The following is a 20,272-nucleotide window of genomic DNA, read 5'->3' as shown; positions in this document are numbered from 1 at the left end:
CGAAAGAACTGAAGTGCTGCTCAGAAAGGCCATGCTACATCGACCGAAACAAATGGTAATCGGAAGGAGCAACGTCTGGTAAATAGGACGGGTGGGGTAAGACATCCCATCCAAGTATCTCCAAGATTTCTTTCACAGGTGTTATGACATGTGGTCTAGCATTGTCATGGAGAAGAATAATTTTGTCACGTCTTTTGGCATATTGCGGGCGTTTCTCTTTGAGTGTTCAATTTAAATTGAATAATTGTCGTCGGTAACGTTCAGCATTGATGGTTTGACTTGATTGCAGCAGCTCATAATACACTACACCGACTTGATCCCACCAAATACACAGCATGACCTTCTTTCCATTAATATCCTGTTTTGACGTGGATGTTGATAGTTCGCCGGGACGTAGCCATGATTTTTTGCGCTTAGGGTTGTCGTAACGAATCCATTTTTCATCGCTAGTCATAATTCGATGCAAAAACGACTTCCGTTTTTGTCTTTGAAGCAGCAATTCACAAATGGTTAAACATTTCGCAATGTTTCTTTCTCTCAATTCATGTGGGACCCAATTTCCTAGCTTCTGGATCATTCCCATTGCTTTTAAACGTTTGTTAATGGTTGACTCATCGACATTTAGTGTTTCCGGCAACTCTTTGAGCGTCTGACATGAATTTCTTCCAGTAATACCTCCAATTCTCCATCTTCAAACTTTTTCGGCTGACTAGGTCGCTCTTTATCATTCACGTCAAAATCGTTGTCTTTGAATCGTTTAAACCAATCTTTGTAAGTTGTTTCGGATAGAGCGTGTTTCCCACTACTAAGCCTCTTCTACTAGCAAACGATGACTTTCAACAACAGATTTCTTGAGATGAAAGCAGAAAAGTAATGCTTCCCGCAAATGCTCTTTTTTTGGTACGAAACCCGACATCTTCAATGCAATAAAAATTATTATTTGCACTGTGCAAGTTTGCAATGTTATTTACACTACGATTTCATATCACATACTGATTATTAAAGCTTATTGACAGTACTTTTATATACATCACACTCACTTTCGGCCATGTTGAAATAACACAACTACTGACCTTTATTAGTCAACAGCGAGAATTAATTCAAGCATTTAATATATATTTTTGTTCACAATGTATTCGGTTGTAATACTTTGAAGGTTGCTTAGTGCTTAGTGCTTAACATATAACACATATTAACTTCAATTAAGTATATGCAGTTATCTTCCTTACAAAAAGAAGTGACAAGTTTTGACCGAACACACGTGAATTTTTCTACCTTTAGGAAATAAATCGAAAAAAGTCGCGAAAAAATAAAAAAATTGGATTTTTTCCCGAATTTTCAATATTATACAAACTCACTTTTCAGTAAATGAGTAAAAAAGATCACGATCAAATTCGAATGACTTGGTGGTCAGTCTACTTTTTGAGCGAGATTTCACACCGAGAAATTTAGAAGTTGTACATCGCGCAACTCCTAGAATTTTCAACATTCGACATCCCGCAATGAAATCGCGCTAATCACAGCGCTGCCATCCGGTCATTAGAACAAAAAAAGTGAAATAGTCATTGTTTCTTGGTAGGAAAGAACAAGTAACAAAAACTAACCTTCCAGATATCAAAATAGTGATTAAAAGTGACATTTTTTGTCAAGTTCTGAAAATAACTAAGACTATTTAAGCAAAAAATAACACTCTTACTCTTACCTTTCCAGATTTATCTTTGGATGACTTAACATATAGCAAATTCTTTCCATAGAACAGTTTGAAAGTTCATAATAAGGAAAGATCAAGAACATGAACGATACAATATAAGTAAGGATGCTGGGACAACGGATCGGTAACCAACGAGCGGCAATCGGCAGCAGATAGGACAGCAAAAAAAATATATATATAGAACACTTATGTGGTGGACATATAGTTACGTATAGCAAAATTAAATTTTATTCGTTGTGTACTTATACGTGAAATAGTTAAATAAAAGTCCATTACGTTTTTTACAAGTTTATAGCATATATTATGAGATAGCAAAACGATGTTTATCAATTTACTATAACTAAGAAGTTCCTTGTGCTTGTTTACTCAAGTGTCATATTTTCTACGGACACCTACTTACGTACATATAAACACGAATATTTTAACAAGTTTCTTTGACTTATTACTATAATATGTTAATATTTGGTAGCTAGACCCTTGTTACTAAAAAGTGCGGCACACCTTCGTGGCATAGATTAAATAAGCCGTTTGCACCAATCAACAGATATGGAATTCCAATCTTCTGCTACTATAACGTACAGTTCCTCAATATTTTTCGGCTTCCGTTATTTTACATATTTGTCCACATCGATCCATAACATTTCTATTGGATTCAGATCTGGAAATTGTACTGACCATTTCATTACGTTGGTATTACGGTCGTTTAAAAATGTTTTAACGGCACGTGCGGTGTGTTTCGGGTCATTATCTGCTTAGATGCTGATAAATCCATTCTTCCGGCATATATTCTTCAGCAAATGGAAGTAGTACATTTTCTACGATGTTCAAGTACGTAAATCTGTCCATGACTCCTTTTATTCGATGAATAGGACCTGTATCATTAATAGTAATGGAACCCTATACAACTACTGACCCGCCACTCCCTTTTACAGTTGGTTTTATACAATTCTTGCGATATTCTTCACCTATGCGACGTCTTACATATACTTTGTCATCACATCCGAATCAATTAAACTTAGATTCGTCAGTAAAAATAACTCGAGACCATCGTTGTTACGTCCAGTTTAAATGTTCTTTTGCAAAAGCGATTCTAACTCGGCGATTCTTTTCTAATATGAATGGTTTCTTTCTAGCAACGCGTCCATGTAATTGAAATTCCTTCAATCTACGTTGGACAGATCTAACACTTATATTTTTATCAAGATCTAATGATATTTCAGCATAAATATCAACTGCAGTTTTAAATCTATCTGATTCAGATAATCGATAAATCTTACGGTCAGTTCTTATCGGTTTTTCGTGGTCTCGCTTTACGAGGAACATTATCTGGCGTTCCATAACGTTTAATATGTTGTATAGCTTGATAATAAGCTATAACAGATATCCTAAACTCTGTAGAAATCTTCCGATAAGACTTCCCATTTTTGTGAAGCTGCTGTATTTGCCAACGTTGTTCTGGTGTTATATTCTTTCGTTTGCTCATCACAATACTGTTACAACACGTCTCTCTACCTACATTACTCGGTACGTACTGATAAGTATTGTTTACATTACAGAAATTTTGACCTATCTGTGTATTATCACAGTGTACGTAAGTACGTGTCCGCAGAAAATATGACACTTGAGTAAACAAACACAAGAAACTTCTTAGTTATAGCAAATTGATAAACACTGTTTTGCTATCTCATAATATATGCTATAAACTTGTAAAAAACGTAACTTTTATTTAACTATTTCATGCATAAGTACACAATGAATAAAATTTAATTTTGCTAACTGTATATAAGTATATATCCGCCACTGTATATTTTACAAATTTATTGGCAGTTCAGTGAAAAAAATTGTCTATAATGATTCATTTTAAACGATAGTAAATTTTTAGCGACTTGACAAAAAAAAATAAATAGATAATTTAAGCGACTGGCAGCGCTGTGGTCAGCTTCAGCACAACAACACTGTTGCGCTCCTCACCAATTTCGTTCAACACCCGGTAGATGCAGTAATTGTATCCACGTTCAATTAGTTGCACGCTTGAAAACGGGCCAAACGCGGTGACGCATTCCCACGCGAGCGCTTTGTCCGCGGGCTCGATTTCTCTCCCGAGAGCGTAATCGATGGCGCGAGCTTGGCGCAAGCTTACCATAAGCTCCCTCCTGAGCTTTTCCAACTCTGCGCTGGCCGGGGTGACCAGGTGCCCATTCCCGGTAGCACCCGTGAGACCGCCCCCGAGACTACCGGCGCTCCCGCCGCCGGCACCGACACCGACGGCATTCTGACGACCCCGAAGCTCCTCCAACTGCCGCGTCAGCTCCTCCACCTTAGCTACGGCCAACGAGAGCTCCTTCTCCTTCTCGTTGAACAGTGCCCTGATGCAGTCTAAGTCCGAGGCTGTGAACGAGAAAAGCAGAGGCCTTGCAAAATAAGAGTCGCAGGACCGTCGGTGATAATAACGGGAAATGATAATGAGAACGATGATGAGAGGAACAAAACACCGGCCCAGTGGCGCGCTATTTGTTACGAAAGTTATAATTGAAATTCGCGCGGTATTATTGCGGAAGCTATTGCGCAAGATTACATCGAGTATTAATGTAGAAGTGTTCAAGTAAATGAGATACTCTCTTTTACGTGCGCACACACTCATACATATACACGCACCAACCTTCGACTCTCATTATATAATAGTTCAAGGTGTGTGGGGCACATATACGTGTGCCGGTATTAACATCATGAGGTGAATGCGTGCCGGTACTCGTAAGGAATATAACGTGATATTAACATGGGCGCATTAATCATCGCTCTGCGACTTCCCTGAGAGCGATATATATTTTCGTAAATTCCATCAGCATATGCGTCGTCTTGAACACGGAAGAGAGTACCGGCCTCTTTCTCTCTCTCTCTCTCTCTCTCTCGCTCTCGCTCTCTCCCTTTATCAAAGCTCGTATCAGATTAGAAAGTTATTATACGTGCGCGATGAACCACTAAACCAACCACATATTGTTACACGGAGCTCCATAATCTCTCTCGTATTGGCCGTACAGAGCGCGATCTGCTGACCTGGAATTCCATTATCGAATTCTGGATTGGTACAGTCTCCGGATATTGTCTACGCCGACGACAGGTATCCCCGCGGTCTTTCATTACTTCCTGATAATGCAGCTCACCAAATCTGCTTTAAAAATTTCATTGTCAATGACGCTTGCCAATCCTCGTGAAATTGGCTTGTCACCGGATATCTGCCTGAATGTCCGTTCGATTTGGTAAATCATTAAAGTTTCGTCGGACGATCGCCGGATATTCATTCACGACGGTCCGAATTCTGTCAGTTCGGGTTTCTTCTTTCATCGGATGGACAAAGCGGGCTAAGAGTCAGCTCGGTACTGGACGATTTCACGGATATTTCATGTGGGTGTCGGACGAAAGGGTCAAGGGTCGATTCCTTCCGCGTCGTTTAATTTCAACTCCGTAGTTGAATTTAATTTAGAGCCAATTTCGCCAATGCCGATTAACTTTAATCGTGATTCAATTGTCTTTGCGCCGGTCGGTTCCATTTTATATGGGCAGTGCGATCGAGAAGAAATAGCAAAACGATTAGACCACAGCTAAAATTGATCGACCGAAATTGATATTAAATTAAACAATCTCATTTGCGCCCCGTCAGTATCTCGTATAATCGTTAATTATGTTGCCTATAACTCAAAATAATGAAAAAATTATGAAAAAAGTTGCAAATTAATCTATACATTGCACTTAAAAGTAACACCAAAAATTTGACAGTAATTCAAAGCTTAAATCAAAAATTATTTTATTTTAAAAGCTAAAGGTTATAAGGCGAAATGAGTTTGATAAGAATTCCATGAAACTTGCACTGCGTATACATTAAAATATTATCTAACCTATTCCTCGTGCAATTAAAAAAAGATCAACAATTCAAAAGCTAAAATATTTGTAACTAAAGTTGACTCTTTTTTATATTATGTTCCTTGAAATTAACGTACTATTTTTATTTTTATTCTTAATATCTTCCTAAACTAAAAATGAGATTTTAAAGAAAAACTACTATTAAAACACTAACAGTAAGTGTGCAGAATGTATTTTACACCGCAGACTTCTTTTTTCCTAGATTTCATGTAGAAACAAATTTTGTTTTTAGTGCTGCCCTTTCCAATACCTTTACTTAATCCTTTTCTTAACCTATTAAAAGTAGTAACATTCGCGAATTTTATTCGGTATCGACGCCTTCAAAGCCAGCAGGATGTAATTTACACCGCACACAATCATTCATGTTTCTATTTTCACGTAAATAATAGACTTATAGTAGAAAATGATACGATTAATAAAAACCTCTTATTACTATTATATTATTATTTTATCGTATATTGCTAATTGAAGCTAACCTAACTTAACAACTTAGTCTCATACATATATATAAAATATCATATAATAACTCATATAACGTACTTGCATGCCTTAAACCATTAGTTAATTAGTTAATTATAAATTTTTTAATTCATTATTTTAATCTTACTCTAAAAAATTGTTCTCACTATCCCAGTAAACAAACTAATAGTAACATCACAACAATGTTATAATTTCCTACTTAACAATATAACTATTATATACAATGCATATTACATTACACTTACATTGTTGAGTAAGAAATTATAACATTGACGTAATGTTAATTAGTGTTCAAAGCGATTCAATTCCTTTCATTCCAATTCATCTGTTTTATCTATTAGAAGTTACGTAGATTTCCTAGATTTGACACGCTTGTAGCCTAATAATAAAAAAAGACACATATATTTATTTGTTTCAATTGTAATTATAATTTTACAAGTATTTTTGTTAAATTATAGCGAAATTGCATTAAAAATTTATGTTAAAACCATTTCTTGTGAAATANTCAAGATGCACATAAAAAAGGATGCACTCTGTTTTGTGTCTTCTTCGTTTTCTCTTGCTCGCATGTCTATACATATGTTTATGGCTGGTATTTATAGTTAGATCTTATATTTAAGACCATTTTAAGTTCATCTTCAGATGTTTTGTAGCCAATGAAATGAGCAGTATAGCGTCTGAAGATAAACTTAAGACGGTCATAGGTACAGGATATTCAGCGTAACGGTCTGCACGATTTTTGAGATACTTTCGGCAGTTTAAAGAAAAGGTTATAAGGTAAGTATTCACTTTCACGTTTTATGCAAACTATAACTCACAATTTACAAAATTAAAAAAAAATTGTTTTCATAAAAAAATCAATATTACCTTGAATTTTTTATGGATCATGCTATTTTTTCCATTTTATAGAGGATTTAAGATGAATTCAACGCACTATTTGGAATGTCACTATCTGCAATGTCATTTTTATTTATAACAATAAAGAAAAATTGTAACTTATGTAAGTAAATGTTTAAATTGCTTGTCTCCTTCTGCAATACAAAGTTCTGATCTTTTTAACAAATTACTATGCGTAGTAGCTATTATACTATTTGGATCCAAAGTTGCACAAGCTGTAATTATCTTTTTTTGAAGGCCTTGAATATTATTAATTGGTGTTTCATATACAACAGATTGCAAATATCCCCATAAGAAGAAATCTATTGGAGATAAATCCGGAAAATAAGCCGGCTATCGGACTAGTCCATATATACATATGGATTTTCCATTAAGAAGTTTCATTTTAAATTATTAGAAAAACAGTTTTTTTTTAAGTGGTAATATTTTTATTCCAATGCAAGTACAGATCGTAATTAAGTATAAAACACGATATCTGATACGTAGCCGCCTCGACTATTTTTACAAAAATGATCATTTTTTTAAAGAAATCTCACATCACGTTTTCACATAATTGTGGCTCGATTTCGTGAATAACATATTCGATATTGTCCTTGAGATCTTGAATAGTTTGCAAAAAATTGACGTAGACCTTATTTTTCACATAGCCTCAAAGAAAATAGACTAGCGGTGTTAAATCACACGATCTAGGCAGCCAGTTAAAGTCTCCGCATCGAAAAATTATGCGTTCAAGGGAACTTTTCACACAATAACGCGATTGTTTTGCTGTTTGTCTGGTACGTTGTGCTATCCTGCTGGAAATAAACATTGTGCAGATTCAAATCATCTATTTCAGGCCAAAAAAGTCGGCCAATATCGTACGATAACGCAGCCTATTGACTTAAACGGTGGCATCGGTTTCGTTTTCGAAAAAGACGGTTGATCTGGCTAACCAAGCACGAGTTAGGATCTTTACATCACTAACTTGACCCAAACATTCAAATTTCTTGATTAGGTTAACAATTGCTGGACAAGAAGATGCTTCATTACGACCGAAAGTAACACGAACTTTACGAACTCTCTCCGCGAAATTTTCACAATTTTTGCAGTGAATTTTCACAATTTCTATACGTTGCTGAAGAGTATGTATATCGTTACCTTTTCGTTAACCGTACACATTTTACTTGCCAGCTGTTAAGGAATGACAGTTCTATTTTTAAAAGGTTAAAAATGGCACGAAATTTAAAATAAAATCTCTTAATGGAAAATCCTGTACTTATAATAAGATTTTCAAAGATATCCTGAAGATAATTTTGAACTATTTGTGCGTTATAAGCTATTTTTATTCTATTGAGAATACATACATTTTATATCAAAGGGAATATTTTGAATTAGCTCTAGCAATAGTGTATTAACCCTTTTAGTGCCAAACGACGATATATCGTCGTTCGCAACACTTGCGAAAAGTGCCAACGACGATATATCATCGCGTATCCGAGGGCGTTTTACTATTCGCATGCGAGAAAGCTCTATCTCAAAATAAATTTATAAAACGTTATAAACGGTCTAATTTCATTGCAAAAGAATTTAAAAAATTGTTTTTGGGTTTAACTTTTTATTATATTCTATGCTGGTTGATGCCGTGGCTCTGTATACGCTGGAGTGATAAGGTAGAAACTTGACACGGGACAGTTTTGTTCTCAGGTCCGATATTAGTTATTTTGTTAAAAATGATTGAAAATGTAATACTTATACTTCATACTACGTGATCTACATAAAACTATGATCAAACGATGATTATTCTTATGTGCAAATATTATTTGTAGAAGAGAAACTTGTTTCTATGTTTTTCATCATGTTTTATATTGATGTTATTCGTATGATTTTCAACATATATTGAAATACAATTGGCATTACTGTACTCTTTCTTTATTTCGTAATATGCTGCTTTTTGAATTTTGTAAATATCATTTTTAGTTTGGTTTTTATGAGCTTTTTCTCAAACCTTAGCAAATTCGTCAAATTGACTCGGTATTCTTCGCATAGGTACGATACTTTTGCTAGGCACTAAAAGTGTTAAGAAAGTGCAGATATCGATGTGATGTCAAGTTTTCTTCGTAAAAATACGGTCGAATTAAATAAATAACGATCTAATATACCACACTAGGCATTAATTTCTGTACCAAAAAAAATAAAGAAAAAATAAAGGATAAAAAAAAGTTATAAAAAATTATAAAATCAAGAAGAAATGAAAACCTATTTTAACTTGACAGTTCTGTTCTCGAGTCCAATGTGGGTTTTCTGATGACTAGAAATGTTGATTACGTCTGTTGAAAATATCGTTATTGGTAAATTTGGACTTATCTGTCCATTTTATCTAGTATACAAAATCTTCATAAACAGTGGCAAAACCATACTATGAATTCTAAACGTCGTATCTCGTTAGTTAAACGTAAATGTACAGAAATCATTTTAAAAGAATGATATTTATTGTCTTTCGTTATTCTGTGCATATTTTCAATTGATATGTTCATTTCAGCAGCAACAGCACGAATCGACATAAGTGGATTTACGTGAAAATGAGGCAATACTGTTGCAGAAGCATTATTGTTCGTAACTATACGACTTCGATTAGGACGTTTTCCATCAGAAAATTTTCCAGCTGCAACCCGCAACTGCTGTTCAATGTTTCTAGAAGTTTTCTCTGATGGATAATTTCTATTTGAATATCGCTGCCTATACAAGACTGCAGTTTTATAAGAATTTCTTCTACATTCACAAAATATCAATAGCATGTAATTTTTTCCCAATTCGAAATAATTATTCATTATTGCTATTGAAACAACGATTAATATCCACTGCCAAAGAAGATTCGGAGAATACTGATAATCACTCATGATGATGGATATTACGTGTTTGCCATGTGAAAATTGTTCCCAAATAACTTTCAGTGTTTATGTTTAGATTTCTAGTCAGGCTTATAAGTACTGCTATTTAAAATAATGCAACAAATATGATGTTAAATATCAATAAAAGTGATGGCTATATGAAAAATAAAGTCTACATTCCAGATAGTGCGTTGAATTCGTCTTAAAGTTCTTTACAATATTATTAAAAGAATAACATGGTGTCATAAAAAAAATTCAAGGTAACATTAATTTTTTTAGGAAAAAATTTGTTCAATTTTTTTTTAATTTTGACTTGTAGCTTGCATAAAACAGATAAATATTCAACACACAAACACTGAAAGTTATTTGGAAACAATTTTCATATGGCAAACACATAATGTCCATCATCATGAGTGATTATCAGTATTCTCCGAATCTTCTTTGGCATATTAATCGTTGTTTCAATAGCAATAATGAATAATTATTTCGAATTGGGAAAAAATTACATGCTATTGATATTTTGTGAATGTAGAAGAAATTCTTATAAAACTGCAGTCTTGTATAGGCAGCGATATTCAAATAGAAATTATCCATCAGAGAAAACTTCTAGAAACATTGAACAGCAGTTGCGGGTTGCAGCTGGAAAATTTTCTGATGGAAAACGTCCTAATCGAAGTCGTATAGTTACGAACAATAATGCTTCTGCAACAGTATTGCCTCATTTTCACGTAAATCCACTTATGTCGATTCGTGCTGTTGCTGCTGAAATGAACATATCAATTGAAAATTACAACCTTTGCTTTACTACTGGAAGAGTCTCAAAAATCGTGTGGTCCGTTACGCTGAATACTCTGTATATTAAAATTTTAGAAATCTATCTATATGAATTTAGTTTTCTTAACCTTTCCCTTGCAAATTACACATGCAAAATGAAACTTTTTATAATAAACCATGAAACTTTTCAAGTTATTCAACAGCTTGTAAAAAATGAGCATTCTGGACTAATTTCAATACAAAACCGACTATATATATTCAATATATAACCGACTATATAACTATATAAAGAAAATATTAAAATTACAGTTTCAACCTGCTAATATAGTTTAAAATATGTGTAACAATGAATAATATTAAACAGAAAATAAAAAATATCAATTAGTTTAATAATTATAGCATAAATAATGTGGGGTGCAATTTATTCCACGCGTCCGTTTATAATAACATACGCTTATGTTTCAAATTTTCATGCGTCTACTAAAAGGTTAAAAACTAGTGTATAGTATTTATACATAAATTTCAGAGTTACTAACCATTTTGTTTTGAAAATATAGCGATGTAAAGTTCATAATTTATAATAATACTTGAAATACATACAAGATGCGTCGTTAAAATCCGGACAAAACTGAATTTGAAATTCCCGCTATATTAGAATTCAACTGTAGGTGCCACTTGATGCTAAGGTAGACCAGATACGTGGGTAAAACGTTCATTACCTCGAAATTGTCGAGTTGGTTAAGCCCAGAATATAACCAGAGAGCGGCGATTATTGAAAGTCTCCACGCCGGAAGTACACCAAACGAAATAAGCAATTTTTCGGGTGCCCCGACGAAGGGCTCCTCCTGGCGAGAAGGATCCAAGGAGAAGGCGGCAAGGACTTCGAAACTGCCGTCATGCCGCCGCACTTCTTTCAGAAACGGTCACGAAAGAGGTCTATTTGGAAATTCTGAAGACGGTGGTAAAGGATGGAAGTCATGACCTCAGGAAGGTCGTACATCTTCCAACAAGACGGCGCACCCGCTCGCACGAATAATTTGAATTACCTCTCCAACAATGTTCTATATCTTCAATAACACAGGCCGACAAAACATTTTACCAGAAACCGGAATATACTATCCCGAAGGTTTTTGACTCGCTGAATTCAAATCTGGCCTCAGAAATGCTCGTTTGACTCAGGTTTCCGAAATATTATAACCTAAAAGTGCAAAAAACGCGATTTTAGCCTATATTTGAGATCATGCAGCATGGAGAAAACTTTCTTTTTCAAAAAACTGTTCAAAGTATCTCAAAGTATAGGTCTCAATCTTTCAAATGCCGTTGAGTTTGCTCAAATATCTATTTTTGTCAGCGATATATGCTATTTTAAAAATTTCAAATTGCATGAATTTAAATTCAAATTATAATTTGAATTGAATGAATTTAAATTCAAATTATAATTTGAATTGGCTCTCGACATGTCCTGGTCCAAGAATTTCTGGCCTCCCAATAGTCCCAGCCTGAACCCTCTCGACTATTACGTGTGGGACGTGGAATTACCAATAAGTCCAACGTGGCTTTCCTCCGAGTCACCATCGAAGCGACATTCGCGGCCTTAGACCCAATTGAAGACGACGTGTTCGCGCTTTAATAGGACCAGGTTCGAGACAATGATCGAGACGCAAAGCGGCTACATCGAATGAGTGAATTCAGAGAGAATCCTTTAAGATAAATATTAAAACATTTCTTTCCATCTTTATTATTGGCTCTAATACGGCTTTTCCAATAAAACATTTTTGTGTGTGTGAAGCTTGCGTCTCACTTTGTGGAAACTCACAAACTATTAAGAGTTTTAGCTTCCTTTTTAATAGTTCTAGAGTTTCTGATAAGTTAAACAAATAGTTTTGCTCATTAAAGCAGAAAAAATCGATCCGGACAAACTGAGACGCTAAGACCACGGTGTGTCTTACTTTGTCCCTTACGTGTTTCCTTGGCATCGATGCAAGATTTCAAAAGATTTAAAGCTTTACAAGAGTTCTAGAAAAAGTTCTAGCAATAAACGTAACTTTTTTAGTATTTAAATAATTTTTATATTCCAAGGAAAATATCTTTGCTAAAAGCTGAGACGCTGATCGAAATCTCAGTTCTCGTTCATATAAAATACTTTTCGCATAGTTCTGGACATATCTAAGTATTTTCCAAAGAGTTCGAGGCACTGGCAATGTTGTACGATTTTTAAATAAATAACTGTCTAAGAACGGTATACTTTGAGAGAAAAGTGTGACCCGTTGGTCGAAATTTCGGAGTTCTCATTAATATAAAATATTCTTCATATAGTCCTAATCATACGTAAGCATTTTCCAAAGAGTTGTAGGCATTGGCAATGTGGTACGATTTTTAAATAAATAAAAACTGCCCAAAAACGATGTACTTCGAGAGAAAGGTGCAAGATGCTGGTAAAAATTGCAGGGTTCTCATTAATATAAAATATTCGCTATTAAAATATTCTCGCTATTCGAACCTATGCAACGGATGAGAGAAGTGGATACGGTAGTAGTGGGGGCGGTCCGAGTAGCGAATGGTGGGGAGCTTACATGAGTAGGCTTCTGCTAGTCCTCCGCTGTTTCAGCTCCCTCGCTATCTTAACGAATGGTTTAGCGTTCGACGCGTATCACTGCCGCGTATCTGCGAAATTAGTAGCAACGGTAATGGCTGAAGTTTAATTCAGAGATATTTGATATTTTTTTTCTTTCAAAGTTGTTTCCTCAATTAATATTACATTCCATTTCTTAACACATACACATATATGCGCACGCGCGTGCACGTTAATATATAAATATATATTATGTGTTCATAATTACTTATTACTATTTTAATATTTGTTTTCTCTCTCGCTATACTCGTGTATAAATACTTATTCTACTCAACATGTATGACCATAATCAGTTGCTGCAAATATTAACTTCTGTAGAGTATAGAAGTTTAGATGCAAATGGAAAATGCTTTCCACCATCTCATCTGATATATAAAGAAATAAGCAAAAGAATGAAAGAGTTAAATTCTTATATAAATCCAAAACATATATATACAATTTTAAATACGGATAGGCGAGATATATATACTGCCGTATTAAATCATTCGGCATTGAAAGGAATAATAATATCGAGAATTCTCGAAATAAATCAACAAATGATATGAGCATTCTTGAACATATATCAGAATGCAATAAAGTTTTCCGACTAATAATTTCGGAAGAAAATTGGAATAAAATAAAGCCTGTTGCAAAACAATATTGTAATCGCCAGTATTTTAAATTAAAACCTAGAGAATGGTCAGATGTATTTGCTGCCAAAGTATGGAACAAACCAAAATTCCTTATGCATTTACATTCAAAAATATAACAGTATTTTCTAGTCTTAATGCCAAATGTTTTGCACGTTTTATCACCATATATAAAGAATGCAAAGAATTTTACAAGGTCAAATATTGAGAAAACCTAACGAGAAACAGGACGCAATTCGATTGCACTTTGTTTGGCTTCAATAGTGAAATCATATATGTTAAGAAGAGATAATTAAAAGGTTCCCTAAATCGGAAAATTGCTGGACATTTAGTAGATACGAGGAAAGCAGCAACTATTTGGCGAACAGAGGAAACTAATAGAATTATGGAGTTTGGTGATAAAGATTTGCCAATTTTATATTCACCACATGTTTTACGTAAAGTCAAGTAGAATGAGATGGACAGTCGTTTAGGCATTGACAGTTATGACGCCATACAAAATTTATAAATATTGAAATATACTACAAAACAAAGTACAATACATGCGGTAAGTCTGGATCCTTTTTATATAATGTATTGTTCTAAAGAATAATTGGCCATGTACAAAATAATAAATTGTAATAAGGATTCATATTTTACTATGGCTACAGGTAGTATAATAACAAATCACTTTACTCGTCGGATCTAAATCTCCCTATTTTTTTTTATACCAATGTTTGATTGTCACAAAGAACAAACGGACTGTTCCAGTGTTTCAGATGATCTCTACGAATCAGGATGCAGCACTGTTGACATATTTCCTGCTTGTAATTCTTAAATCAGGTGCAACAATTGTTATAATCGATCACAGTCGAACAATATTAACAGCATTAACACGCATGGCTGTACGGGTCTAAAACATTATTTACAATGTTGCTATGACATCATACTTAAGCACAAATGTACGTAGATGTCTACTTCATATTTGAGGCTGGACATTAGCCATGTAGTGAAAATTATCAATAATTAGGAATGTCTGCGACATTTACCTAAAAAAGTACGTCAAATGTATCTCAGAAGCATATATCAAGCATGTAAGATGCAATCCATTTGGAAGGAGTTAAAATCCTTTTTGTTGTCCTTACTCGTTGTAGCTTTAAATGAAGAGCTCGGTTACATGGACAAGAATCCTGTTGCAGCTCAGACGTGTTTGCAAAATATTAATGATCGCATCAAAGGAGAGTGTGACGATAGTGTTACGAAATACATGTGCTTTCGATGCCCTTTTGCAAATTGCAGCGCATATCACAAGAACAAATGTAAATTATAAATACCATATAGAAACCATCAATGATTATTCCTTTTTACGACTCGCCGAAAAGATAGCAATTCAAGAAAAAATTAGTAAAAATGAATATATTGAAAGAGCGTTATTTTTAATTAATACGTCACTGTTTCCAAATTCCGAATATACCAGAACTTTTAACATGTTGAATGCAATGTGTAATGCTACCCATATGATAGAACACACTTTTGCCACAATTTACCAAATCTTGAGCGAATTAAAATTTGTAAAATATGTAATTTTCAAATTAACAGAAAATATATATTCATTAGTATTAACGTTAACATAATTTTATAAGAAGGACTATAATATCTACAAAAGACAATTGATGATACAGTTGTCATAAGGAACAGTTGCATCAAATGTAGCGATACATGTGAAATAAGAAAAAATTATGGCGCACAACTACTAATAGATACCACAACATTTACGAACCCTAATTATATTAAAAATGTCAAGTTNTGGTGGCGAGAAATATCTGCTTGAGGAATTGGTAATTATACACGATGTACTAACGACATGTATCATAATACTCCAATAATATACAATAATATACATTGGAACGAATATGATGATTTGAAAGAAAAAAGGACAGAAATATCGCTCTTAAAATGCGAAGTCGTACCACATGTTTTATTGTACACGAAAAGTAAGTAAAAGATATTATAAAGGTTTCGATATGATCCTATGATTTCGTTGTTAACATGATTTGTATTTTATTTTTCAACAAAAACACAAAATACAAATAAACATATATATAGAAAAAAAATTAATATCAAAATATAATATAAATATATATAACACATATGTAATATATATATGACATATTAAGATAAACAAGTATAACAACAATAACTATAGAATATAAAAACAATAAAATTATAAAAAAATATATAAAAATTAAAAATTAAAATAAATATAAAAAACAAAAAATATAAAAATACTCCCATGTAGGAATTATTAGGTGTACAAATGAATAATCCAAATTTTCCATCCAAATTCGAGATTTATTTTAAAATAAAGTAAAACAAATTTTTCAATCAAAGTATTCGCCGTTGCTTTCTATAATTTTAAGCCATCTTTCAGGCAGCTGATGAATTCCATCTCGGAAAAATGCTGTGTCTTTGGACACGATAAAATCGTCAAGCTATTTTCGGATCTCATCCACTGATTGGAAGTGAGTATCGGACAAGAGGTGTTGCATCGACCGGAACAAGTGATAATCAGATAGAGCAATGTCTGGTGAATACGCCGGATGCTGCGAAACGTCCCTGCTAAGATTCATTATGGTATCTTTTGTCTTGGAAGCGATGTGTGGCCTGGCGTTGTCATGCAACAATTTCACAGGACGTTCTCTTTTGCCAGTATACGGGCGTTTCTGTTCCAATTCTTGACTCAAGCGGATTAATTGGCGTTGGTAGTAGTCCGCAGTAACTGTTTCATCTGGTTCCAAAAGCTCATAATAGAGCGTGCCCTTGATATCCCACCAAATGCAGAACAGAACTTTCTTTTTAAAGCGATTGGACTTTGCGACCGATATTGATAGTTCGCCGAGATTTACCCATTACTTTCTGTGTTTCGGATTGTCAGGGAATATCCATTTCTCATCGCCCGTAATGATTTTCCACAAAAAAAACTTTCGACGCTGCTTATTGAGAAGAGAAAGACACGATGCCACTCATTTTATTGGTTTCAGTAAGTTTATGCGGAACCTATTTTCCTTCTTTTTGAATCTTACCCATCTCATGTAGGCATTTGGAAACGGTTTGCTGCATTACTCCCAACTGCTCTGCAAGCTCCTTTCGCTTTTGTGTCGAAGCTTGTGTTGCGTGTGTTCTCAGCGAACAGTTGTTCCAAATCATCGTTATCGCATTTTCGAGGGTGTTCAGGACGTTGTTTGTCAATTAGACTGAAATCACCGCTTTTAAACAGCTTAAACCAAAATGCGCACACATCATACGATACAACACCTTTGCCGAGAAAAGAACAAATCGATTCGCATACTCTTGTAGCATTTTTTCCTTGTTGGCATTCATAAAGAATGCAGTATCAGATATGCACCTCATCTGTTGCTATGTTTGACTCTACTGAACTGAATACTTTTGAAAGTTGTGTTGGGCCTTTCGCCATTCTAAATGTCATTTTTAATAGCTATATGTCAACACTACATAACCGTAAAAGAATGGGAAAATCAATTGATTTTAAAATTAATTTCTTAACTGCTTGAAAATATTTGGATTATTCGTTTATATATCTAATATATACGAGCACGAGCGTGGCATAGCAAACAGCGCATTGGTCCGCTATACTACAAGTCCCGGTTCGCCTCTCGGTAGAACCAAAATATTTTCATACGCTCGTGTCTCCTCACCGGTGGACTGGCAAACCACTGAGAGTATCTTTGCCACGAAAAACCGTCGTTCGGAATCAGTGTTAACCCTTTGAGCGCTATGAACCCATATATGGGTTCTCACACAACCATTCGTTTTTGGCTATGAACCCACATATGCGTTTTCGCATAACCATTCGTTTTTGGCTATGAACCCACATATGCGTTCTCACGCAACCATTCAGTTTAGGTTATGAACCCACATATGCGTTCTCACGCACCATTCTTATTTATTTTTTCGTACGGAGTGGGCAGTCCACGGCGTACGCTTAACGCCGACAACGTCTGCTCAACGTGCGCTCTTTCGTAAAAAGTACGCAGTCCACGGTGAGCTGTCTCTTACGGATTGGGCAGTCCACGGTGAGATGCCTCGTGCGGAGTGGGCGGTCCAGGGCGCACGCTTAACGTCTGGCAACTCAGCGCTCAAAGGGTTAAACTGTAGGTCCCATATGCATCTGTATAATCTGCGTACGCACCACAAGTATGTGTGAAAAAGAGATAGGCCCAGGCCCTATAAAGGGCTGTAATGCTAAAAGGAAGAAAGGAAGAAATTATATACTCGTATAGTCAGCCAATATAGAATGTTGGCATAGTACTAGGCTGGCCCAAAAAGCGGACATCATGTTATTGGTACTGGCAGAAAAGATGTTGGATAGTTGTATCACGCCCGTACTGGGACAATACTGAAAAGTGGACGTCATATTTTGGTACTGGCCAAATATTAAAAAGGAATATTATTAGTACTGGCCTCGTACCCAAAAATGGAACTGAGTAATTATACCATATTCATACTAGTATTTAAAAACAGTAGTCATGTTTTGATATTGGCCCGCTATTGACACAGTACTAAAAAAAAAAACAGAATTATTGCAGTACCGGCTTTGTACACCAAATGGATACTGGGTACATGTACCACATCCATATTAGGACTGAAATAAAAAATGGGACGTCATATTGGTAATGGCCCAGTACCAATGGCCTAAGTGGAAAAACAAGAGATGTCACTAACGTGACATTTAAATAGCTCAATGGCAAGAGCAGTTGATCGAATATTCGGACAGTATTAATTTATTTTAAAATCGTACAACATTGCCAATGCCTACAACGCTTTGGAAAATGCTTACGTATGATTAGGACTGTATGAAGAGTATTTTATATTAATGTGAATTCCGAAATTTCGACCAGCATGTTACACTTTTCTCTCGGAGTACACTGTTCTTAGGCAGTTATTTATTTAAAAATCGTACAACATTGCCAATCCCTAAAACTCTTTGGAAAATACTTAGATATGTCCAGAACTATACGAAAAGTATTTTATATGAACGAGAACTCTGAGATTTCGACCAGCGTCTCACCTTTGCAGCTGCAAAGATATTTTCTTTGGAATATAAAAATTATTTAAATACTGAAAAAGTTATGTTTATTGCTAGAACTTTTTCTAGAACTCTTGTAAAACTTTAAATCTTTTGAAATCTTGCATCGAATGTGAAAGAAACATGTAAGGGCAAAGTAAGACGCAGCGTGATCCTAGCGTCCGAATCGATTTTTTCTGTTTTAATAAACAGAACTATGTGTTTAACTTATCAGAAACTCTAGAACTATTAAAAAGGAAGCCAGAACTCTTAATAGTTTGCGAATTTCCACGCAGTGAGACGCCAACTTCACACACACACAACATTTTCATGTTCGTTTTCTGACGGCGTATCTTGTATACGTATACACATATTTAAACATATATATACCTCTGTACCCCTACTTATATATACCTCTTTCTATTATCTGTGTATCTCTATTAAATCAACTGATGCCTAAATATTGATAAGAAAAATAAAAAAACAATATTTTTGTATTTGTAATATTGTGCATACACCTACCTCAACTTCGTTTCAAATAAATATTTATCATTTAAATAATGAAATAAATATATAAGAATATTTAAATAATGAAATAAATATATAAGAACGTAATTTTGCTTGATAAATATTAAATTAATGAGTGGCCCCCTTGATGCACTACTGAAAATACGGCATAAATAAGCAATACATCCTAAAGACTAACTAAGATCCGACCAATTATATCAGTCTCCCTTCATTTTCGTTCTTCAAGAAGTGCTTTCGTCTTTGGATGTATTTTGTGGAAATTATTATATTGAGTGCAAAAACAGAAGAAATCAGATAACGAAAAGAGGATCTAATGCGTTCTGCGGTCGGTATTCGATAAAAATGTCCAACGATCAAACGATTAAAGCTTGCTTAACGCGTATTTATGAGAACGAGAGAAGCCGAAGACATACGACAGAGCTTTCGCATGAAAACTAATCGTTGTGGCGACGGTGGCTATGTTGGCACTGCTGGCGAAATCAAATGTTTCTCATTATGCATGCCGCCCATTCGCACCGCTTCGGGGAAAGGGGGGAGGGGGGATACATATATATGTATAAAGTCCGCGAGGCGAAAATATATTCGCGGAAGTATCGAGGAGGAAAATTCAAGCGCTCAACTTTTTGGAGGAAGATGTTCCTTGAATTCGTTTCATCACGTCCTCATCGGTCTACTCAAAGGCAATCCCGTGAGCTTTTTTACGATTCTTATTTGAGGAACCGGGCCTCGCGCGCCGCCTTGTTGCGCTCGTCTCGATCCCCCCCCCCCCCC

The 20,272-nt window shown here is 34.9% G+C and overlaps 1 protein-coding gene across 4 annotated transcripts in view; it reads right to left on the bottom strand.

Annotated features, from left to right (window-relative positions):
* LOC106741265 (myb-like protein AA) overlaps window positions 1–20,272 on the bottom strand; it is a 72,751-nt gene that overhangs the window by 9,443 nt on the left and 43,036 nt on the right. For all 4 annotated transcript variants that reach the window (XM_014613067.1, XM_014613065.1, XM_014613064.1 and 1 more), the window contains one exon: window positions 3,852–4,099. In XM_014613067.1, the coding sequence (XP_014468553.1) occupies window positions 3,852–4,099 (248 nt within the window). The remainder of the gene's footprint in view (window positions 1–3,851; window positions 4,100–20,272) is intronic.

The sequence above is a fragment of the Dinoponera quadriceps genome, unplaced genomic scaffold (genome assembly GCF_001313825.1).
Source record: "Dinoponera quadriceps isolate SergipeBrazil2010 unplaced genomic scaffold, ASM131382v1 scaffold657, whole genome shotgun sequence".
Taxonomy (NCBI): Eukaryota; Metazoa; Arthropoda; class Insecta; order Hymenoptera; family Formicidae; genus Dinoponera; species Dinoponera quadriceps.
This window is presented reverse-complemented; position numbering and strand designations above follow the sequence as displayed.